The 25,328-nt window shown below is 42.6% G+C and overlaps 1 protein-coding gene across 1 annotated transcript; it reads right to left on the bottom strand.

The window, feature by feature from the left end:
• Positions 1–1,685: 1,685 nt before the first annotated feature.
• MATN3 (matrilin 3) lies at positions 1,686–23,934 on the bottom strand. The gene is made up of 10 exons (XM_027966534.3): positions 23,653–23,934; positions 18,606–19,172; positions 15,672–15,797; positions 14,773–14,898; positions 13,085–13,210; positions 11,396–11,521; positions 9,700–9,825; positions 6,261–6,386; positions 5,572–5,682; positions 1,686–3,018 (listed from the first exon to the last, which is right to left on the bottom strand). The coding sequence occupies exons 1-10, from the start codon at positions 23,864–23,866 to the stop codon at positions 2,963–2,965; spliced, it is 1,704 nt and encodes a 567-aa protein (XP_027822335.2). The 5' UTR covers positions 23,867–23,934; the 3' UTR covers positions 1,686–2,962.
• Positions 23,935–25,328: the final 1,394 nt, after the last annotated feature.

Raw genomic sequence — 25,328 nt, forward strand, 5'->3', positions numbered from 1 at the left:
TTGACTTCACATTCCAGGATGTCTGGCTCTAGATGAGTGATCATATCATCATGATTATCTTGGTCGTGAAGATCTGTATTGTACAGTTATTCTGTGTATTCTTGCCACCTCTTCTTAATATCTTCTGCTTCTGCTAGGTCCATACAATTTCTGTCCTTTATCGAGCCCATCTTTGCATGAAATGTTCCCTTGGTATCTCTAATTTTCTTGAAGAGATCTCTAGTCTTTCCCATTCTGTTGTTTTCCTCTATTTCTTTGCATTGATCGCTGAGGAAGGCTTTCTTATCTCTCTGCTATTCTTTGGAACTCTGCATTCAGATGCATATATCTTTCCTTTTCTCCTTTGCTTTTCACTCCTCTTCTTTTCACAGCTATTTGTAAGGCCTCCTCAGACAGCCATTTTGCTTTTTTGCATTTCTTTTCCATGGGGATGGTCTTGATCCCTGTCTCCTCTACAATGTCACGAACCTCCATCCATCGTTCATCAGGCACTCTATCTATCAGATCTAGTCCCTTAAATCTATTTCTGACTTCCACTGTATAAATCATAAGGGATTTGATTTAGGTCATACCTGAATGGTCTAGTGGTTTTCCCTACTTTCTTCAATTTAAGTCTGAATTTGGCAATAAGGAGTTCATGATCTGAGCCACAGTCAGCTCCCAGTCTTATTTCTGCTGACTGTAGAGAGCTTCTCCATCTTTGGCTGCAAAGAATATAATCAATAATTTCAGTGTTGACCATCTGGTGATGTCCATGTGTAGAGTCTTCTCTTGTGTTGATGGAAGAGGGTGTTTGCTATGACCAGTGCATTTTCTTGGCAAAACTCTATTAGCCTTTGCCCTGCTTCATTCCATATTCCAAGGCCAAATTTGCCTGTTACTCCAGATGTTTCTTGACTTCCTACTTTTGCATTCCAGTCCCCTATCATGAAAAGGACATTAGTCCTTCCAATTTATCTAATTTCCCCCACCTGAATTATTTCCCCATCCCCAGCAAATAATATTCAAATCCTTTGACCGGAGTCTGTTGTCTCACTCAGCATACTGGGAAATTGACAATAAATCCTAGTGCCTTTCCTGTCAGATCTAAACGGGAGCTAAAATCAAATCTTCCTTCAGTCTTAAATTGTTTTACTTTGGTGCCCACACTTTAAACAAGCCAATATACTTTTTTCATCCCAACATTCCTGTCTGCTTCCAAGGCCATTTTTATATATCGTATGATGTTCCTTTTGGCCAATTGTGCCTAGCCAAATGCACAAAACAGGTCTCCCTGAGAAATCCTTACTAAACTTAATATATTCGGGTAATACATATTTGTTTTCAAATGTATGTGTATCTCTTCAGCACCAGATTACATCCCTATATGTTTTCTGGCACCTGATCACAGGCTTCCTATTCTGGACTCAGGAAACAAAAATCAGTTTTCTAAGCCAGGGAGATTCTAATCAACTGGTTAAGTTTAAGGCATGGTTAGTTGAAACCACTGATGGTCGTCACATCCTTAACAATTTGTCTCTAAATACCTTTCCATAGTTCTTGTACATGAGCTCTCATTTATTCCCCCGTAATACCATTTCTTTGTGATATATTAATATAACTGATTGTTTGCTCAAATAAGTTTGGAAGATAGCACTTGCTGTATGTCAGATCCTTGCAAAAATGTTGACAAATAACATTATATGTTTCATATAATATTTATTGCCTTTGATGTGCTCATTTTTCATTTCTTCCTTTGACAGTTTAGCTTTTTGTTTTTTTGTTTCTGGATTTCTTTTCAGGTCTTTATTTTAATGTACCCTCATCATTATTTAATATGAATTTATGTAATTCTGTTTTATTCCCTCTCCCACAATATTCTTGATCAAAACCTTTCTATTTAACCTGAACTTAAAATTTTAACTTTGAGAGCATGAGATTAAATTATAGGATGAGTCATGACATTGTTTCATTGACAAGAAAATGTTTCATTTTCAAAATAATTGTAATTCAGCTTGATTTAAGAAAACACATGAGCAAAGTTGATAAAAGTCAAAAAAATCATGACAATAGTATATAGATATTGATGTTTTTATTACAGTAAAGACAACATAAACCAAAAAAGAATGAATTATCTGTAATTTAAAGAACTACTTTCTTCTAAAAGTTATAAGCTTTAAAGCTGAAAAAAATTTAATCAAATATGTAAGTGAAAAAAACAGGCTTATCATTAACATTTAAAACAACATTAGATTATTTTGTTATAGCAATATTTATAAATATATAATTTTATTGATTGGATTCTAAAGTAAAACAAGTAAATTTAGAATTTTTTGTCCTTGGTAAATAGTTTAACACAACACACAACTAAGTCTGCAGCTATGTGTGTCTCTTTCTAACATCAGAATGAATTAAAAATGGCATGTAACAGCTCACTTAATCTGTGTTAACTATATTTAGATATATGTATTACAATCCCCTGATCACAGCTTCAACAATACCCTGGCAAAAATGAGGAAAAAACAAAAAAGTGTTAGTGAGATAGTTCTAAATTATATTCATCTCAATTTAATTATATGAACTTTTATGTGTAAATACCCTCTACAAGTTACACTCTAAAGTAACAAGACTAGTTTATACTATATCAAGAAAAAAAATAGATTAAAAGTTTGCATTTTAAGTATGGTTATCTTACTAATACAAACATTTTAAAATTAAATGGCTCAATTAGTAAAGAAGTAAAAAAAATTATGAAAACTTTTCTTCTATTTTCTACCAACTATTTCACAGTCATAGCTTAGAGACACTAAAATTTGCACTTAATTAGGGACATTTATTTCCTTAGAAAAATGATACTGGTTCCCAGAAGATTCAGTAGCATTCAAGCATTTGTAATGGCAGATTAGTAGCAGGAACATTTGAGTATGCCGAAGTATTTACTACACCAAATGCTCGTTATTTTCAGGTAAAACATTTGAGTAGTTCAACGATGTACTTGTCCATATTCATTTGCTTGCAGCTTCTCCAAAATGTCATCGAGTGACTAGTTGTTAAGGCCAAAACCACATATTTTCAGACATTAGAAAACGTAAACACACTTTCAGACACTTCAATACAAGGTAAAAGAAAAATGTAAGTTCTCATTGGAACAAAAAGAGTGAAATTTTCTCACCAAAAATCTAATATGTCTAAAGCTCAGATATTCTGTTCTTTAGAGAGCAGGATATAAAGTGGCGGTCTTCAAGTACTTTTGTTCATATGCCCCCTAAAATAATTTTGACAAGTAATACCTTGTGCATATTTAAATTATATGAAAATTTTCATAACCTTTATGTAACAAAGTATGCAACTTTGCTGTATTATAAATATTGATGCTTTAAAATAAAATTTAAGCCAATCTTTTAAATGTATCCTTTGTAATATTAATAACATACTGAATTATTACTACTATTGTTCTTCTGAAATAAAATATCTCCTTAAATTTGTATTTCCTTTCTGCTGCTTCCACAGAATTTTATTCTACTTGAATCTTGAAAATCTGTTCTTGAGCACTCTATTACACTTTCTGACATAAACTTTATACAGACAACAAGCACATACATGTTTACGTCTAGATTACCTTTAAATTAATTTTCTTTGACCAAAGGCCCTAATTTTTTTTAATCACCTTGGTTGAGTTATCATTACAACTATGATGGGCACACAGTTGATCCAAACAAGTAAATTACAAATTTTGAGATAAAATCATTAAAAAATAAAAGGTAAATTTTAATTAGAAAAGTATCTCTTAATGGACTGAATTGGGAGAGATTTGTTTATGAAACCTTAATTTAAAAAACTGTTGAGCGACTTCCCTGCTGGTACAGTGGTTGAGAATCCACCGCCAATGCTGGGGACATGGGTTTTGATCCCCAGTTTGGGATTTTGTACATGCTGCAGAGCGACTAAGCCTGCCCACCACAACTATTGAGCCCACACTCTAGACCCTCCCAGCCACAACTGCTGAAGCCTGTGCACCCTAAAGCCCAGGCTCCCCGACAAGAGATGACACCGCAATGAGATGCCCGTGCACCACAAAGAAGAACAGCCTCCTCTCAATGCAACTAGAGACAGCCTGTGTGCAGCAACAAAGACCCAGGATGGCCAAAAATAAATAACTTAGAAAAAAAATTGAATTGTCCTTTTATTTGGCTCTCTGGAGATTTTACCTTTCCAAAAAATTCACCTTATTAAAATTCAGGGTAAGCAAGAGATATCCTTTTCTTGTGTAAAGTTAGGAGATTGGTGGCACTGAAGTGAGAGATGGGAAAAGAAACTGCCAGCTGACCCCAAGTTGCATTGTAAGCAGATCAGTTTACGGAAGTTAAGTATTTGGAAACAGATTCCTCTAAAATGCTCTGTGTCCCCTCACATCCCTTGAATGTCTCTGCAAGCTCCGAGGTAGCTCTGCTGAAACAGCGCTGAGCCCTATGGTCCTTGCCCCCTTACCATGTCCTCTGCCTGCCTTTTGTCTGTGGAAAACTTCAGTCCAAGAATAAGCTTAATCAGAGAAGTGAGAAATTTGGAAACGAAAACAGTCAAAGACTAAATAATATAGTCATTAAGCACAGTCAGGGACCTTCAGTTCTTTCTCAAGGGTTATAATATTCTGAGCCATATCCTGTGAACTGTCTTATCGATACTAAAACACTAGGTGGAAGAAGTTAACTACCTGATGACGAGACTGTAGGCAAGACGGAAGGTGCCACAATTCAGAGAACTGGCCTTGAAGAAAAGAGAACAAATGGACCTCAGAAGAGAAGGTTAAGTGTACTTGAAACAGCCAAGATGATGCTGGTCAAACCACTGAGGACCAATCTGAAGATGACTGTTAGAGATTACTGTTCTGTTTCTGCATGTAGCCCTACATGCCCTATCTATAAAAACTCTCACCCCCTGACCACCCCCAGTTGCCGGCATCTGAAATAAAGCAAACTTTCCTTTCCACCAACCTGGCTTGTTTACTGACTTTTGAGCAGCAAGCACATACTCTTTCGGTAACTATCACAGTTTGAATACTCCTCGAAGATCCCTGGGAACAGTGTTGTTAACTTCGTCTGGACTAAGAAAAAGTACTCTTCCTGAATTACTCCTTTGGCTAAAGAACTGCTTTTGAAAGTTTCTGAGGTGGTACCATGTTACATTTTGAAACCTGCTCTTGGACAACCTGGCTAAACAAAGTGTACAACTGTGTATCATTTGAGTTATCACACTCCATTCATCAGCTGACTTGTCTTGTACATGTACAGATTCTGAGTTCTATTAAGGAATCAGGATGATAGCCCTGGTTAACTAGAACTCAATTAGGAGCTTATACTGCTGTAGAAAAGCACTAGAAAAATAATTACACTGCTTTCACATGCAAATAAAAATGGATGTAACAGTCTCCTAAAATATTTAAAAAGAACTCTTAAAAAATCAAGGCTACGTATTACTACTGTTCATCTTAAAACTTAATGAATAAGGTCCTTATCCTGTGACATGTCCTCAAATGTCCATTGTAAGACCTAGGTTGGCTTCAAGCAGAAGCAGAAATCCTTCGAAAAAGGATATGTTTCGAGTTCAGTCTCTGCAGATATGAGTTGACCTTATCCTGGAATGCCAGCGTGGCTTCACAGGCACAAGCATCTTCTGTGGAGATGAGTCTTCGTGCTTCTTCAATGGCTGGAGGCAGTGACAGTACACAGAACGTTACAGCTAATCAGAAATCATAGGAAATCAGGAAACTGACAATTCAATACTTTTATTTTTAAGACTTAAGCTACATGCATTTTCTAGGAGATAAAAGGATGTAAGAGCACACAGAAAGAGGAGGAAAGACTGTGGGATGTGTCAAAAAAGAAACAGAGATGTTGAGGAAAAGTTTACAATTGTCCAAGGTAGGTGATGGTTATATGAGAGTCCTACTGTTCTCAATGCTTTTGTGATGATCAGAAATTCTCCATGATACAAAGTCAAACTGTTTTAACACAATGTAGGGAGAAGCCAAGAATGCAGAGATAAAAAGACCATCTCCTTGTGATACTGTGTCTTCATTAAGAAATGAAAATGTTCACTACGGAGAACAGGGTTGAGGTTCCTTTAAAAACCAATGGCGGGAAGGACGCCTGGTGGAAAAGTAGAAACTTTCCATCCTGAAGACAGACCAAGAGGCAAGACTCAAAACTGTACTTCAGACTTGGAGACAGGAAAGCTCACTCCTGTCCAAGTGCATGGATGAGGCTTAAAGGGACCATCTTTACCTGAACATGTCTTCTTGTCTTCATTCAAAGTGTAGCCAGTGTCACAGTCGCAATGATAAGAGGCACTGCCGTCATACACACAGATGTGTTGGCAATCATGAGAGCCCAGGGCACACTGGTTAAGAACTGGCCAGGATTGGGGCAGGAGAGAGAATATTCACAAATTACAATGGAAACGACACAGACTTCTGAGAGAAAGAAGCTTTGGTTTGGTCCCAACATGGGCACATATGAATCCTTCAGTCATCAGAGTCTCCCATGTTTCAGAAGGAGGGAGCCTCTTCCTGATCCCTCCCCCTTTCCTTGCTATTTCTTGCAAATATTTTGGGTTCTGCCTCTTTTTTTTCACTGTCCACAGTCCTGGAGGGCTGCACTGCATCTTAATTCTATCCCAGAACTTACCTCTGGCCTTTCCATAACACCTCCAAGCTCTCCAGCTATATATAGATCATCTTCACCATTACCAAAAATAAATTATTAGGGACCTACTCACACACGGAGTTAAATTTGATGCTGCACAAAAAATACTATATTGACCAAGGGCCTATCTTTGATGCTTAAAGTGGTACAGAAAACAATGGCCTGCGAGCTCATGCACACACAGAGAGAGAAAAATAATGATGATGATGGTGGTGCTGAGGATGTGTATGGTTGGATAAGAATGTATTTTTTATCTGTCACAAATACATCACAAGGAGCAAAGGTTTCCTGGGGAACATAGGTCCTTCTCGGCCATTACAGGAGTCAAACTCTTTGTTCCCCTCTAAATCTCCTCTTAAGTGTCATTCCATGCTTCCAAACTTTCCATGGCTATTAGTGACTGACTATTGTTCAGTCACTCAGCTGTGTCTGACTCTTTGCAACCCCATGGACTGCAGCATGCCGGGCTTTCTTGTTCTTCACCATCTCCCAAAGCTTGCTCAAAGTCATGTCCATTGAATCAGTGATGCCATCCAACCATCTCATCCTGTGTTGTCCCCTTTTCCTCCAGCCTTGAGTCTTTCCCAGCATCAGGGTCTTTTCCAATGAGTCAGTTCTTTGCATCAGGTAGCCAAAGTACTAGAGCTTCAGCCTCGGCATCAATCCTTCCAATGTATATTTGGGGTTGATTTTCTTAAAGTCTGCTTATTTTATCACTGTTTCCATTGTTCCCCCATCTCTTTGAAATGAAGTGATGGGTCCAGATGCCATGATCTAAGTTTTTTTGAATGTCGAATTTTAAGCCAGCTTTTTCACTCTCCTCTTTCACCTTCATCTATAGCTCACTACTGCCTATAAAAGAGCTTTTCATGGCACAGAAGGCCCTAGATAATCTAATCACAATGTCTTTCCAACTTTCACACTGATATTCCCTTCACTACTACAATTCAGATGTTTCCAGCAAAATGCCTACTAGCAGAGCATTTTTTTTTTCCCTCAGCCCAGCTTAGCAGCAACTCCAGAGATAACAAGGGGACATGCCTCCAGCCCCCAGCCCCTGATCTGGGGCCCCACGGTTAATTTAATAGCTTTCCCACTGCCCAGCGAGGGGAAGGCAGGCCAGTAGAGGGGCTCTGCCCTATGTTGTGCACCCCAGTTTTAGCATGGCATCCATTATTGCTGTAAAATATATAAATACTGAGTTCCCACCACTGCATCTTTCTTTCTCTATCTCCTTTTGCTGTCATGTGCTTTGCACCATGAGAGAGTGTAGCTCAGTGTTTGAGAACTACGAACCACCAGATCAAGTGCCTGGGTTCAAATCCTGGCTCTGCTACTTACTAGCCAAGTGACCACCAGCAAGTTACTCAGTTGCTATGAGTAAATTTGCTGTGAGCAGTAAATGTGTGACTGTTGCTAAAATGCCTGGAACAGCGCATGGCACCCAGCAGACACTGAAGAATGTGGATGAACCGTTACCTGAAAGTGCTGTCTTAATTGAAGTCTGTCTTAACAGAAAATCTCCTTTGATTTCTTCTTTTTAATAAAGTGGTTCATTTTATTCCATAATATCTGTTAGTTTACTTGTAAATGTACTTTGTTTCCTTTTGCAGGTCTTCAGAGAAGAGCAGCCTTGAATCCTCTCCACCCAGGGGACTTAGTTCCACTCTTGTGACTTAGTCCCACCCACCTCAACAAATTGACACAAGCCCCTCCCCTTGCCCTGCCCCCTCCACTCCTCCAGTCCCAGCCCTTCGGCCACCCGCAGCCTCTCCTTAGTATGGACTCTGGCTACCAGTCGCTGCTTTCTTAAGGTACTGATTCGGGAGTAATCAAAACAGTGGCATTGGCATATATACACCACCACAGGTAAAACAGATAGCTAGTGGGGAGCTGCTTTATAACACAGGGAGCCCAGATCAGCGCTCTGTGATGACTTAAAGGGGTGGGATGGAGGTGAGTGGGAGGGAGGCTCAAGAGGGCGGTGATATATGTATCCTTATGGCCGATTCACGTTGTTGTACAGCAGAAGCTAACAACATTGTAAAGCAATTTTCCTCCAATTAAAAAAAAAAATGACGCTTTTTTGGTTTTGCATCCAACCTTGTGTAACTCAGAGACAGAAGCTGATGCTTCCTTACATTCCCACACGGCTCAGCACAGTCCTGGGAACAAAATAGGGGTCCAGTACTGTTTTATTGATCTCATTCTTTCTTAAAGGGCGGATTGGTGATGTGCCACTTCCTTTAATCTCTCTTGAAAAGGTCACATATTACACCTCCTCCCGGAAGAGGAGAGTATACATAAAATCTAAAAAAAAAAAAAAAAAAAATACTGACTATGCCCAAATTAAACACCACCTTGAGAGCTAGGAATTTCTCAGAGGACTGCTTTTACATTATAAATGCCACTCTGTTCTCCCAGTGAGTTTAAATCAAATTAATGAGGATTAGCAGTTCTGGCACGGGCTCCCTTACCAAGTCATAAGCCTCAGATTCACCCAAGATTGATCATCTAGAAACTGTCAGGGAAGGACTTGCTTCAAACTTACTGGAAGATCTGTGTGGGTCTAATTCAGTCATTTACAAAGCCTCCTTCACTAAAAACGATCCAGCTTTAAGTCGAACACTACAGAAAAGTTCCAGGCCTAGTTTTAATTGGAAAAAGATCAGTTCAGCCTATCACACCAAATAGTTACTGTCCCACTGACTTCCTCCAAAGTTTCCTATTTGCTTTTCAGAGATATAAAATTTTCCTGGACCGTACATCCAATTAGCTTTTCTTATATCCCCCACTCCCTGCCCATCATCCAGTAATTTTCTGAAGTGAGCTATGTTTGCAAAACCTAGTGAGCTCGTTGCCCCCCTAGCAGTGTGTGCCTTGGTCTGTAAGCACGGTAGAATGTCTGAAGTCCAATTGCTTACCTTACCTTTAAGAATCTCTCTCATGGTGAATTGAAAGTTAGTTTCACTGCAGTAGAAAAGGTCCCGTATGAAAGAATTAACTGAGTGGGCCTTACCTGAACACGTCTTCTTATCTTCATTCAGAGTATAGCCCTCGTAGCACTCACAGTGGTGGGACCCGGCTCTGTCATTCACACAAATGTGCTGGCAGCCATGCGTGCCCAAAGCACACTGATCTTGAGCTGCCAAGTGGAAGTCCAGAAGAAAAGAAATTAAATGTGGAGAGGTCTTTTCTTACCCATATGTAGAAATCTTATTTGCAGCCAGCAATGCCAAAAAGGAGAACTTACTAGAAACCACTCAAAGCCATCAAAGAGTAATATTTGCCCTTACCAGAAATTATTTGAGTAAAACAAACTCCTACATACACAATACTTAGTCTTCTATTTTCCCCTACTCCTTTTCATAATCTATGCTGAGTTTACATTGTTGGTTTGTTTGTTTGTTTTTTTTTTTTTGGTTTGTTTGTTTGTCTGGCCTCACCATGTGGCATATGGGATCTTAGTTTCCTGACCAGGGATTGAACCCACAGCCACTGCATTGGAAGCATGGGGTCTTCACCACTGGACTGCCAGGGAAGCCCCCTATACTGAGCTTTTATAATCTAAGTATCTCATAAGTACTTTCTAAAGCATTCCTTTTAGATTTGCTGTATTTATGCTGAATCAGAGGGGTTCTAACAGTTGTGGAACTAATTATACTAGATTCAGAAAGACACAGAATCCGCGTTTGAGGACTGTAGCTCAGTCCTCTCCTGTAATAAATGAGGAAATTGAGTCTAAAGGAGATCAACTGACTCAGAACAGCATCAGAACTCAAGACCCAAACTGCACGTCTGTGCACTTCCCTCTCTACTAACATGATATTTTTAAACTATTGTTTATCTTTGTGAACTTTTCATTTTGAGAAGTCCTACACTTCATCCCATTTCCCCAAATGTAAACATCCTATATAAGCACATCATTATATAAGTAATGACCAAAACCAGGAAACTAATCATTGATACAATGCCCTTAACTAACCAAAGACCTAATTCAAAGTCTGCCAGTGTTTCTACCACAAATGCCCTTTTTGTGGCCCAGGATCCAATCCAGGCTCACATATTGCTTTAAGCGGTCACATCTCCTTAGTTTCCTCCAATCTGGGACATTTCCTCAGTCTTTCTTTGCCTTTCATGACTGTGACACTTTTGAAAATTACTGGAAAATTAGTTCATGGAATGTCTCTCAGTTTGGGTTTGTCTGAAGTTTCCTCATGATCCTAAATTTTTAGCAAGAAAACCACAGAAATGCTGTTGCGCCCTGAGAACATGATGAGAAGGAGCATGACATCACTGTGTGTCCTGTGACGACGGGAGAAGCATGACGTCACTGTGTCACTGCCGGTGACATCAACTCTGATGACTTAGTGGAAGTGGTGTCTGCCAAGTCTCTCTGCTGCGGAGTTACTGCTTTTCTTTTTTTAAGTAACAAGTATCTGGTGGGCTGTTATTTGATTTTAACTAAATTGTCTTCAGCATCTGGAGAGGACAATTAGGGCTGGGGACAGAGAAGGAAATGAACAACACACTCACACAGATAGGTCACGAGACAACATACTGCCATTTTTAACTTTTCTCATAAGAAATGGGAAAAGTCCAAGATGGCAGCAGACAAGAAGATGTCAAGTTCCCCGTTGAGATGACCTCCCCAGCACTGGCTTAGGAAGGTAGGTAGACAGAGGGGCAACAGGAAAGCCCCTGCCCCCACTTACCTGAACACGTCTTCTTATCTTCATTCAGAGTATAGCCCTCGTAGCACTCACAGTGGTGGGACCCGGCTCTGTCATTCACACAAATGTGCTGGCAGCCATGCGTGCCCAAAGCACACTGATCCTGAGCTGCCAAGTGGAAGTCCAGAAGAAAAAAAATTAAATGTGGAGAGGTCTTTTCTTACCCATATGTAGAAATCTTATTTGCAGCTAGCAATGCCAAAAAGGAGAACTTACTAGAAACCACTCAAAGCCATCAAAGAGTAATATTTGCCCTTACTAGAAATTATTTGAGTAAAACAAACTCCTACATACACAATACTTAGTCTTCTATTTTCCCCTACTCCTTTTCATAATCTATATTGTTGGGTTTTTTTGTTTTGTTTTGTTTTGTTTTTGGTTTGTTTGTTTGTCTGGCCTCACCATGTGACATATGGGATCTTAGTTTCCTGACCAGGGATTGAACCCACAGCCACTGCATTGGAAGCGTGGGGTCTTCACCACTGGACTGCCAGGGAGGCCCCCTATACTGAGCTTTTATAATCTAAGTATCTCATAAGTACTTTCTAAAGCATTCCTTTTAGATTTGCTGTATTTATGCTGAATCAGAGGGGTTCTAACAGTTGTGGAACTAATTATACTAGATTCAGAAAGACACAGAATCCGCGTTTGAGGACTGTAGCTCAGTCCTCTCCTGTAATAAATGAGGAAATTGAGTCTAAAGGAGATCAACTGACTCAGAACAGCATCAGAACTCAAGACCCAAACTGCACGTCTGTGCACTTCCCTCTCTACTAACATGATATTTTTAAACTATTGTTTATCTTTGTGAACTTTTCATTTTGAGAAGTCCTACACTTCATCCCACTTCCCCAAATGTAAACATCCTATATAAGCACATCATTATATAAGTAATGACCAAAACCAGGAAACTAATCATTGATACAATGCCCTTAACTAACCAAAGACCTTATTCAAAGTCTGCCAGTGTTTCTACCACAAATGCCCTTTTTGTGGCCCAGGATCCAATCCAGGCTCACATATTGCTTTAAGCGGTCACATCTCCTTAGTTTCCTCCAATCTGGGACATTTCCTCAGTCTTTCTTTGCCTTTCATGACTGTGACACTTTTGAAAATTACTGAAAAATTAGTTCATGGAATGTCTCTCAGTTTGGGTTTGTCTGAAGTTTCCTCATGATCCTAAATTTTTAGCAAGAAAACCACAGAAATGCTGTTGCGCCCTGAGAACATGATGAGAAGGAGCATGACATCACTGTGTGTCCTGTGACGACGGGAGAAGCATGACGTCACTGTGTCACTGCCGGTGACATCAACTCTGATGACTTAGTGGAAGTGGTGTCTGCCAAGTCTCTCTGCTGCGGAGTTACTGCTTTTCTTTTTTTAAGTAACAAGTATCTGGTGGGCTGTTATTTGATTTTAACTAAATTGTCTTCAGCATCTGGAGAGGACAATTAGGGCTGGGGACAGAGAAGGAAATGAACAACACACTCACACAGATAGGTCACGAGACAACATACTGCCATTTTTAACTTTTCTCATAAGAAATGGGAAAAGCCCAAGATGGCAGCAGACAAGAAGATGTCAAGTTCCCCGTTGAGATGACCCCTGCAGCACTGGCTTAGGAAGGTAGGTAGACAGAGGGGCAACAGGAAAGCCCCTGCCCCCACTTACCTGAACACGTCTTCTTATCTTCATTCAGAGTATAGCCCTCGTAGCACTCACAGTGGTGGGACCCGGCTCTGTCATTCACACAAATGTGCTGGCAGCCATGCGTGCCCAAAGCACACTGATCCTGAGCTGCCAAGTGGAAGTCCAGAAGAAAAAAAATTAAATGTGGAGAGGTCTTTTCTTACCCATATGTAGAAATCTTATTTGCAGCTAGCAATGCCAAAAAGGAGAACTTACTAGAAACCACTCAAAGCCATCAAAGAGTAATATTTGCCCTTACTAGAAATTATTTGAGTAAAACAAACTCCTACATACACAATACTTAGTCTTCTATTTTCCCCTACTCCTTTTCATAATCTATATTGTTGGGTTTTTTGTTTTGTTTTGTTTTGTTTTTTGGTTTGTTTGTTTGTCTGGCCTCACCATGTGACATATGGGATCTTAGTTTCCTGACCAGGGATTGAACCCACAGCCACTGCATTGGAAGCGTGGGGTCTTCACCACTGGACTGCCAGGGAGGCCCCCTATACTGAGCTTTTATAATCTAAGTATCTCATAAGTACTTTCTAAAGCATTCCTTTTAGATTTGCTGTATTTATGCTGAATCAGAGGGGTTCTAACAGTTGTGGAACTAATTATACTAGATTCAGAAAGACACAGAATCTGCATTTGAGGACTGTAGCTCAGTCCTCTCCTGTAATAAATGAGGAAATTGAGTCTAAAGGAGATCAACTGACTCAGAACAGCATCAGAACTCAAGACCCAAACTGCACGTCTGTGCACTTCCCTCTCTACTAACATGATATTTTTAAACTATTGTTTATCTTTGTGAACTTTTCATTTTGAGAAGTCCTACACTTCATCCCATTTCCCCAAATGTAAACATCCTATATAAGCACATCATTATATAAGTAATGACCAAAACCAGGAAACTAATCATTGATACAATGCCCTTAACTAACCAAAGACCTTATTCAAAGTCTGCCAGTGTTTCTACCACAAATGCCCTTTTTGTGGCCCAGGATCCAATCCAGGCTCACATATTGCTTTAAGCGGTCACATCTCCTTAGTTTCCTCCAATCTGGGACATTTCCTCAGTCTTTCTTTGCCTTTCATGACTGTGACACTTTTGAAAATTACTGAAAAATTAGTTCATGGAATGTCTCTCAGTTTGGGTTTGTCTGAAGTTTCCTCATGATCCTAAATTTTTAGCAAGAAAACCACAGAAATGCTGTTGCGCCCTGAGAACATGATGAGAAGGAGCATGACATCACTGTGTGTCCTGTGACGATGGGAGAAGCATGACGTCACTGTGTCACTGCCGGTGACATCAACTCTGATGACTTAGTGGAAGTGGTGTCTGCCAAGTCTCTCCGCTGCAGAGTTACTGCTTTTCTTTTTTTAAGTAACAAGTATCTGATGGGCTGTTATTTGATTTTAACTAAATTGTCTTCAGCATCTGGAGAGGACAATTAGGGCTGGGGACAGAGAAGGAAATGAACAACACACTCACACAGGTAGGTCACAAGACAACATACTGCCATTTTTAACTTTTCTCATAAGAAATGGGAAAAGCCCAAGATGGCAGCAGACAAGAAGATGTCAAGTTCCCCGTTGAGATGACCCCCCAGCACTGGCTTAGGAAGGTAGGTAGACAGAGGGGCAACAGGAAAGCCCCTGCCCCCACTTACCTGAACACGTCTTCTCATCTTCATTCAGAGTATAGCCCTCGTAGCACTCACAGTGATAAGAGCCAGTTCTGTCGTTCACACAGATGTGTTCACAGCCATGAGTGTTACGAGCACATTTGTCAATAGCTATCAAAAGACAACCAGGACAAATGCCAGCACATGGAAAACATGGTAAGCAAATAACTATGGGCCATACCACACACATCCATGCACACATACACACATATACATACACACACACACAATGCTAATGAAATGGGTCAGTCTGACATAAGAGGATGCCTACTGGATGGGAGGGTTGGAACTCGCTTCCTGATCTTGGTTCTTTCACTAAGAGACCCCATGACATGGGTAAGTCTTCTCCATTCCTGGGGCAGTGGGGACAGATCTCGATTTCATTTTCTATAAAATGATCAGGTTGAGTTAAATGATCTCTTCAGTTTTCCTCCTCTCAACAACTATTTTCTAGGATCTAACAAAATGGACCTAATTTGTACTCTTCATTGATAGCGTGTGAGTATTCATACAGCAGACCAGTGAGAACCTCCCTAAGTTTTCTTCCACTTCTAGATTCCATGAGCACCTAGGGTTACAGAGAGGTAAAAGTAGCTTGTATTTAATTAAATAAAATCCAGGAAAAATTTCAAAACCTCAAAAGACTAAGAGTTTTGTCCTTTTTCCCTACTAACCCTTCTCTCTAAAGCAAGCTATAACTACTGTAATAGATTGTTTTAGGTATTATCTCACTTTCCTCCTCATGTACTTTTCAATGAAAGTTGTTGATAACAGTAAATCTGCCACAAGGCAGTTAGGAGAAAAGCATAAGCCCAGTCCAAAGTCTTGGGGAGTGAGTCCCCAAACATGTGCCTGTCAGCCACTGTCCCTTAAGCAGGCCCCACCTGAACACGTCTTCTTATCAGCATTCAAGGAATATCCTTGGCTGCATTCACAGTGGTGCCTGCCTTCCCCGTCACTGATACACACGTGCTGGCACTGATGTGTGCCCAGCGCACACGTGTCCAGAGCTGTGCAAAGGAAATTTACAACAGTCAGTGTCAACACATAAGAAGCATTTCAGATACTTCCTCTCTTGTCAAAAAAAAAAAAAAAATCACTCTGCACATTCCTCTCCAATTCCATCTTTAGTTCACTCTAAAAATTGACTATTTGTTTTCTGCCTTTGGCTTATTTCTGCCCCACTCTTAGTAATGTTTAAATTAGTAACTAGGAATGTTACTAATTTAAAATCATAGATCGTGTGGTTGAGTTTCTCAAAGGAGAAAGGGATTTTTGAATTTGGAGCTGAAACCAAACAGTTACATGAACCAGGCAATTCAGTGTTTTATCCAATGTATCCACCTGGACAGAGAAAAAGACTTTTGCTCTGCAACAGCAAGAAGAGAACAATATTGTACTTCCTGCAGTTCTACAAGCTAGTTGCTCCACTGCAACCAGAAGCCAGTTTCCAGGGTTTTATAGTGTGAGTCTAAACAGAATTCATCCCCAGGCATTCACTAGGCCTGGAACCCACTCACTCTTTGGGCAGCAATACATGTTTGAACATGCAAATGGTGGAAAGCAATGCAGGTAACTGCCTTTTAAATATATGGTACGAGTTCCTGAGCCCAAATGTATCTGCGCGTGACTCTCATATCTGCAAAGAGTCTAAACTCATATGTTGCATGAAAAGTGAAAAAGAAAGTGACAGTGTAGTCACTCAGTCATGTCTGACTTTTTGCGACCCCATGGACTATAGCCCACCAGGCTCCTCTGTCCACGGGATTCTCCAGGCAAGAACACTGGAGTGGGTGGCCATTCTCTTCTCCAGGGGATCTTCCCAACCCCAGGATCAAACCCAGGTTTCCTGCATTGCAGGCAGATTCTTTACCATCTGTGCCACCAGGGAGGCCCCAACTGCTATACACGAGTCAGTAAAAGAAAAAGAAGAACACCACACATTAGCTAAATGGCATCCTCATCTTTTTGCTCTTGGAGCCATTTTTATGTCAAATTTTTTCCAAAGTGACATGTTTTGACAAAAGAATCATGAATTTGATCATTTCTGAGAAACCAAGGAAGCCTGTTGGAGGAGGCTGACACCCCTGTGGCAGTTCACCCAGCCCCCACAGTTCTGGCAATAGGACAAGGCTAATATTTTTCTAAGAAGGGCCCTTTCATAGAATAATCTTTCCAGTCAGTTGACTACAACAGCTGCCCCTCAGTCTTTTTTTTTCCAAAGACAGAACATGTTCCCCCCAGAACAAGCAGGTCTCTTGTACCAGGATGAAAAGGTGGCCACTCACCACTTGTTACTTTATGTCCTTCAAGCCCTACCCCAGGTGCTAGCTTTGAGGCCGAACCTTGCCACAGAACAGCATCTTCATGGAAAAGTTCTCACCCACAAATACAGGGGGGGTTTCCTGGGAGAACGAAAGCTATTTTCTTTTGGGAAACCAATGACTGCCGAGTTGATGCCACCAAAGCCAAGGACAGCTTGAGAAGACCCAGTGTCCTAAGGCAAGAAACACAAGAGGCCTCCTGCCAGGTCTGGCTGAGATGAGGTCAGAATTTGCTCCAGACTGAGACTTCATCTCCCATTTCCTGACAAACTGTTGATTACTGAGTTCCACTTTCATTTATGTATAAAGTCTCCTTGAAATTGACAACTGTAATTATTGGTTCACTTGCTTGTCTCAGCTCCAGCCCTAGACTTTTGCTTGATGGTAGGCAGGGATTACCTTTATCTTTGTATCATCAGTGATCGATAAACACATATTGAGAAAACAAATGCAGAATAAATTATATGGCAAAAGTTATCTACACTTTAAAATTCACCTGAACTAGAAATTTGTCCATACCTGCTTGGATAATTCTACAGAGTTTTGAAAGATTATCTCCAAATGATTTTAAAAAATGAATATAGACAGAAAGAAACAAAGGAAGATAGAAATTTTTTAAAGAAAAAAAAATAAATGTAAAAGTAAAAATTAAAAAGTTTGAGTCCCACAGATTCAAAATTCTGATCAGTGACTAAAGATAAACCTGAGCCTTGAATGGATTCATATTCATGGGTTTGACTGATTCATGCTAAAAATTCTAATTAAACAGCATGTTCAGATTTAAACTCCATCCTAAAGGAAGAAAGGAGAGGGAGGACAGTAGGAGAATAATTAAAAACTTAAAACATTAAAATAAAGAACCAAAAAATAGCCTACATCTTGCTATCTCAAAAGTGAGCTGAAATCCTAGTCTCCATGGTTCTTAATCCTGTCCCTTCATAAGGAATAATCAGAGAATGAGCCGAATCTGAAAACTGGAGTATTTGCTAAGTATACACTCCGATGGACAGTTATGCTGGACAAGAAGCCAACCAATCTTTCCAGGGACAGATGCAGTCCCTGTCTTCTGAGAAAAAAACAAGCAGAGTTCTGTTAAATCTAGAGATGGTAAAACTAAAGAAAATATCTGGAAAAAATGTGGTGGGCAGAGGGGAGAAGAGAGGTGTCTGGTTTTTTATTTGTATTTTTTTCTGACCCCATCAGGGAACAGCAGGATCATTTACCCTGGATATTTCCAGAACTTCACATTTCTAATGCAAACAGGAAGATTTTATGACCAAACCAACTTATATATAAGGCAGCTCTATATTCCTAGGCCAACAAAGTATGCTTAAGTTTAGAAGAAGAAAAAAACACCATCACATACCCAAAAAACGTTGCTTATATTTAAGTTTTCCATAAAATTTCCACCAAATAAAAAAGAATAAATCTCTTTTTCTTCGGACACATGATGTCTGACTATAACATCTTTTCTAACTAGAAGCAAAGACTTACCACAAAAGGTCTCCTGGAATCTAGAGGAAAGTTTCTCAATGACCCCATAGGTCTCCACATAGAAAACGTGCTCGTCCAGGGGTTCACTGGCCATCATCTTGAGGGACTCCATGTCGGCCCGGTCCACGCCCACGGCATACAACTCAATACCGGACGCCCGGGCCCGCTCCGCCACCTCGTTCACCTGGTCCTGGGGCCGCCCGTCAGTCACGATGATGGCCACTTTGGGGATGTTGGAAGAGGGCCCTCGAGCTCCTGTCTCTACTGTGAAGGCTTCGTCCATCGCCGTCTGGATGGCCAGGCCTGACATGGTGCCCGTAGACAAGGGCGTGATCCGCGCCACAGCTCGTTTCAGAGACTGCTTATCCGAGTGGGTCTGGAGATGGAACTCGATCTTCACGGTGCTGGCGTAGTTCACCACTGCCACCCGCGTGTCCGCCGGCCCAATGTCCAGAGTGTCGATTATCTTTGAGACAAAGGTTTTCACTTTGGTAAACTCCAGTGGCCGTACACTACGAGAACTATCGATGATGAACACCAAGTCCAAGGGCCTGCTCTTGCAAACACCTACAAAGAAGGGCATGGGGAAAAATACATGGCTAATCGGTGAGCCGACCACAGTCAGAAGGGCAATGTTGTGACCTTGCCCCCAGATACCCCACTCTCTGCTGTCTTCCTCAAGACCACCCTCCCTTTGCACGTTGAAAGCACTCAGGCCTTTCAGGATTCCCCAGTGAGAATTCACATAGAGGTGTGACATTTCCTCAAAGAGCTCCCCTATTTGAATGTCCTGAACTTTTCACTTGGAAAGTTTCATCCTTCTGCTTAAAGTTTTGTTCAAAGGTTCCTCTTGATGCCCAGGAATGAATGGACTCCAGGCCTCTCTTGGGCACCTTGGCCATCCCTGAACCCTGTCTGAACTGAACTCAGGGCAGCCTCAATGCCCCCTCCACTGCCTGCTCAAGCCTCACAGCCCTTCAGACAACGGCAGAGTGTGAGGCGAGGCACGCTGGTGCTCTCCTGGTGACTTCCTTCTTTTTCTCCACTTTCAAGGTGCTGAAAACTGCTCCAGAGCAGCTCTAAATTCTCCTTCCATCTGGTCATTCACTCACGTTTAGTGAACTCTGAGGTCCAAATAGCCCTGAGTTTAAACCTCGAAAAGAGAAAGAAGGGTGACCACTTCATCTGTCCACATTGAGGTCCATCTTTGTCAGCATATCTTGTTTCAAGAAGCAGAGATTTTGACCTGGTATCTATCCTACTGCCCCCACCAAATTCTCTTAGTCACCTCTCTTTCATTTTTTCATTCTCCAAATATTATTTTATGGTAAAGCGTCTGCCTGCAATGCAAGAGACCTGGGTTCGACCCCTGGGTTGGGAAGATGCCCTGGAGAAGGAAATGGCAACCCACTCCAGTACTCTTGCCTGGAAAATTCCATGGATTGAGAAGCCTGGTAGGCTACAGTACATGAGGTCGCAAAGAGTCAGACACAACTGAGCAACTTCACTTTCACTGTGTATTAAACCAACCGGCTACAAAAATAATAATAATAATAAGCCAGATTACCTGCCCTCAAGGAACATGTATTGTTCCCACACAAAAGGACCTAGCACATTTTAGAGACACAATACAGTTTTGTTTTCAGCACATCCTTCTTATCCTTTCCCCCTCTAATCTCATTTTATATTCCTCCCTCTCCTAGCCACCCAAATCAAATCCAAGAGAGCAGCCATTCCTCCTTCTTTCCCAAAATACACACACACACACACACACACACACACACACACACACACACACAAGCCCTGAATCAAAATGAGATCCTTTGGCATGAAATGTCACTCAGGGTTCTTTTCTTTCCTAATAGGAGGCTGGCTGGAAATTGATGAAACTCTAAGAGAGCAATTTACTCAGTGTGTAAGGGGAAAAGGTGTAGGTATTTATTTATTCAAAATTAAATTCCTAGCTAAGCAGTTGATGAAAGAAAAAGCCCTGTCTGCAATAGGAATTATGCCTCCATATGTTAAAAAAAAAAAAAAACTGGTAAGTATTCTCTTGATTTTAGCCTGATTCCTAGAGGTATTAATTAAGACAATAAATAAATCCTACTTTTAATAACACTTTAGATCTCACAGAATCTCAACCCAACAACCTTGCGAAGTTAGAGATGCAAGTGAGAGTTGCTTTTGTACCCTCGTACAGGGAGGTGTAGACTAGAAAGTGGTAGAATATAGACTGGACTCCAGGTTTCCAGACTCCCAGCCCAAAGGGACTTTTCATTTCATGATTGCCTCTCTAAAGCAACATTTTCTGCCACCAAAATTAACATTATCTCAAGCACCTAGTAAATATCTTGCTTGGTGACGTTGAGCCATCAGTCTGAATATGCTACACGTCATGTATTTAGCTAAGTCAAAAGGAGTTAATTCTTTAAAAAAAAAAAAAAAAAACTCCAGAATTTCATTTCATCCCTGATTACCATGCATTGAGAGCAAAGAAGAAAATCTTTCCAGGAGATGGATCTGGCTGTATTTGCATAATTTGAATAAAAGGAAAACTACATATGATATGAACCCCATATCTGACAGTGTTGTCTCTAACACCCAAATGGTGTCTTTACTCATGTTGAGGTTACGTTCTTGCAAGTAAATGTGCAGGATTCCTTTCCTTCTTCACTTGATTTTTCGCAGGGAATCATCTATGGGGGTTACAGGGGTGTAGCGGGCAGGATAAGATAATGCCCTCCCCTCACAGATGTCCATGACCTAATTCCCAGAACCTGTAAGTACATTTATTTACAAGGTAAATGAGACTCTGCAAGTGTGATTACGTTGAAGATGTGAGATGGGGCGGTTATCCTGGTGGATCCAATATAATTACAAAGGCTCCTAAAAGTTGAATAGGGAGGCAGAAGAGGAGATCTGGGAGATGACATGTGAGGACTCATCCTGCCTTTGATGGCTTTGAAAATGGAGGGAAAATGTCATGAGCCAAGGAATGAGGGTCACCTCTATATGGTGAAAAAGGCAAAGAAATGGATTCTCCTCTAAGATCTTTCCAAAAGGAAAGCAGCCCTGCTGATACCTTAATTTTAGTTCAGAGAGACTAGTGTCAGACTTCTATGACTTCTGATACAGAACTCGTAGACAGTAACTGTGTGCTGTTTTAAGCCACTAAATTCATGGTAGTTTATTACAGCAAGAATAGAAAATACAGGGGGCCTGGGAGGACGTTCTGTGAGCATCTGCTTACTTCCTGATTCAGACCCCCTTTACATTCATTGTTTTTGAATCTCACTCCCCTTTTCTAGATAACAGCACTTTGATTCTTAGAAATCAAGAAAATGAGAATCTGAATTTTCAAAAATGTTTCCTTACTCACAATAATTGTCAATTTCTGGGAATTCTGCTAGAAATAAAAGTCCATAGCAAAGCCTAGCAATTTCTGGATGCAAAAAGGAGAGAATTCGAAAAAGAGTGGAATGTGGTCCTTATTAAAGAATTATCATTTAATATTGGCTTTTATTTCAAGTAATAAAGGACCAGTGCTGCTCAGGGGAACATTGACCACCCCATGAGAAATCCTTCCTACTCTCTCTAGTCTCTTCCCCAAGGAATGTGGATCAGGAGAGGTAAAATAACCTCTGGGAGAAAGACTTCTTCCCTATCCTCATTCTTGACCTGAAGCAACCCACTGGTCGGGCTGTATATAACCATTGTGAACCCTGGCAGTCCCTGTCTCTTGCCATAGCAAATCCAGCCCACTGGAGCTGATGCAGGAAAGAATCCTTTGTGTTTTTCCTCTGCTGCTGCATCTGCTAAGTTGCTTCAGTCGTGTCCAACTCTGTGTGACCGCATAGACGGCAATCCACCAGGCTCCCCCATCCCTGGGATTCTCTAGGCAAGAATACTGGAGTGGGTTGACATTTCCTTCTCCAGTGCATGAAACTGAAAAGTCAAAGTGAAGTCGCTCAGTCGTGTCCGACTCTTAGCGATCCCATGGACTGCAGCCTACCAGGCTCCTCCATCCATGGGATTTTCCAGGCAAGAGTACTGGAGTGGGGTGCCACTGCCTTCTCCTTTTCTTCCTCAACATTACTCAAAAGGTGCATTAGGGGTGGACAACACAAATCAACCTGGGGCATGAAGCATCACTGGCTGGATGAGACTAGACATCCAGATAATGGTTTGGTGCTGCCTCTCTTTAAAGCCAGACTTTAACAACTCTGATGCTGGACTTTTTGGTAATAAAGATAAAAAATCTTATGTAAACCACACTAAGAGCCTGGTAGCTTGAAGCAGTGAAAAGACCCACACTTGGGATATCTGAGCCCCGAGCTTTATTCCTGGCTCTGACCCTGATTCGCTGGATTCTCACACCTTGACAAGGCTCGGCTCCCCTGTATGTGCTGTCAGGGGCTGTGTTGGATCACCTTCCAACTCTGCTCTCTAGGAGCTTTCCTCTGCCCCAAGAATCAACAACTGACCCACAAGTGAATTGTGATTGTTCACCAAAGACCCAAAGTGTCCTGGATGTTTGAGCATGTAAGAGAGCACAGGTTGGGGTTGGGGCACAATCAGCCAGAGAACTGAAAGCAGAATTTCAGGGGAGGTTTACTAAGCTGAACAAGAGGTGGGGTCTGGGACAGAGAGCTGTGAGGCACCCATAGCTGCCCCATCCTCTCTGCCCAAGTCTCAGGGGGCAGTTTCTGGAGTCTGAGCTTCAGGAGAAGGGAAGTCTAGCCCTGGCTATGAGGGACCTTGGGCATCTCCCTTCCCTTCTCTGGACCTCAGTTTCCGCATAGGATTTATCCTGCAGAGGAGGGGATCTTTCTCCTGCACCACGTCTGGCTTGGGCTGGGGTGAAAGGAATACTTGGTGGGTGACCAAGGATTTTCCTTATTTGGCTCCAGATTCGCCTGCCCACCCATCCAGCCCGCCGGGCCCTGGTCCAGGATCTCCCTCGCTCCAGGCGAGTGTCCTTCCCTGGGACCCTTTCCTGTCTCTCTCGGTCTGGGATCCCTCTCCCGTTACCGCCCAAGCCATGTACCTGCGCCGCGGACCCCGCCGGGCTGCCCGGTCCCGGAGTAGGGCACGCTGGCGGGGGCGCCCAGAGCCGGGCGGCGTCCGGGGCTGCCCCCTGGGCCGCGGGTCCCCAGCCTGCGTAAGCCCGGGCGAGCCATGGGGCTGGGGGCGGCGGGGGGCGGTGGCAGCAGCAGCAGCGGCCAGAGCAGGAGAAGCAGTCCCGGGAGGTGGCGCGGCATGGTGGGCTTCGCGCTGCTGCCCGTGTCCGTCGGCGGGTCGTCGCCCGGTGGCTGGGTCAGTGGCGAGCGGGTGCTCGGCGCCCGAGCGGCCAATTTAAAGGTCCCGCGGCCGTGGGCCCCGCCCCTGCAGCCCTGAGCCCCGCCCCCGCAGCCTGGGGTCCTCCCTCCCCTCGGCCGTAGGCCCCGCCCCTCGGCCTAGGCCCCGCCCGCGAACCTGTGCCTGGCTGCGGGCCGCCTGGTCCAGGGCAGCGGGCCGCCTGGTCCAGGCCATGCCCGCGGCGGACCTGGAATGTCTGGGGCCCCTCGGCCAGCGGCGCGGTGCCCGACCCCGGCTCGCCGCCGCTCAGGTCTCGTCTGGGTGGGCTTGGCCCGCTGCCTCTTGGCCGGGTTCTGCCCCTCTCGAAATATCTGCCTGGCCGTACACCTGGGGCCTGGTCGACCCCCAGCTCGCCCTCCTGACCCCCAGGCTCCCAGTTTAGGAGGCCCAGGCTTTACGGTCCAGCTCCATCCAGGTTTGCCCACCTCAGAGTTTCCCCTCGCTCCTCACAACTACATTTTTTTCCCCAGCCAGGGAACCCAAGTTTTGCTGTGGGCTCTCCTTATAAAAAAAAAAAAAAAAAAACTCAGATTCTAGCAGCATGAATAGAAATACTTTCATCCTAACTTCAAAAATCCTAAAGATATGAACTTATATTACCAGGAATAGAAAGTCAAACATACCTTCCCCAGAGAGCCCTCTGTGAGCTGGAAGGACAGCCTGTACCACAGGCTTCAAAGGCTCTCCCTGCATCCCACTTCCTCCCCCAGGGGTGATGGTGTTGGCACCACAGGGCTGGAGGCCACCCAGGGGACCCTCCGGGAACTTGTAGCCCATGGGTAGAGACAGAAGCATCAATGGTGTACCTGTCTAAGGAAATATACTGAGGTCAAGGAGAGACTGGCTCTGCCTGAGGAAACCAGGAAGGATTCCAAAAGCAGGTTACTGCTGAGCTGGATGGTAAAACACGGCAATGAACGTGAGTCCCAACAGATCCTGTGTGGTCTTTCTACTTTCACACTACTGCCTTTTAATATCTACACTCCACATAGTAACCTTAAGATCACTTCTTAAACCTTGCAACTTCACTTTCAGTAAACTCCAAACTCCTTTGTGTGGCCACCTCCTCGACCACACTGACCACATCTGAAACTGTACTCTTCTCTCCATGCATCAACCACACTAGGCTTTCCCCTTGTCCTGGAGGATGCCAAGCTTGTTCCCACCTTGTGGCCTTGGCACGGCAACATCCCTGTATCTTAGTTTTTTCAGACTTATTTTTACCACTATCCACTGTGTCGGTGGTGGTTTAGTCACCATGCTGTGTCTCTCTTGCGACCCCATGGACTGTGGGTTGCCATTTCCTTCTCCAGGGCATCTTCCTGACCCAAGGATCAAACCCCAGTCTCCTGCATTGCAGGAGGA

This window comes from Ovis aries, chromosome 3, assembly GCF_016772045.2.
Source record: "Ovis aries strain OAR_USU_Benz2616 breed Rambouillet chromosome 3, ARS-UI_Ramb_v3.0, whole genome shotgun sequence".
Lineage (NCBI taxonomy): Eukaryota > Metazoa > Chordata > Mammalia > Artiodactyla > Bovidae > Ovis > Ovis aries.

Excerpts from the sequence above, each read along its gene's own strand:
- MATN3 (XM_027966534.3), bottom strand. The coding sequence starts at position 23,866 with ATGCCGCGCCACCTCCCGGGACTGCTTCTCCTGCTCTGGCCGCTGCTG. Across the intron at positions 9,826-11,395 it reads AGATAAGAAGACGTGTTCAG|CTCAAGATCAGTGTGCTTTG; the intron begins GTAAGTGGGGGC and ends TCCACTTGGCAG. Across the intron at positions 5,683-6,260 it reads AGACAAGAAGACATGTTCAG|CCATTGAAGAAGCACGAAGA; the intron begins GTAAAGATGGTC and ends CACTGCCTCCAG.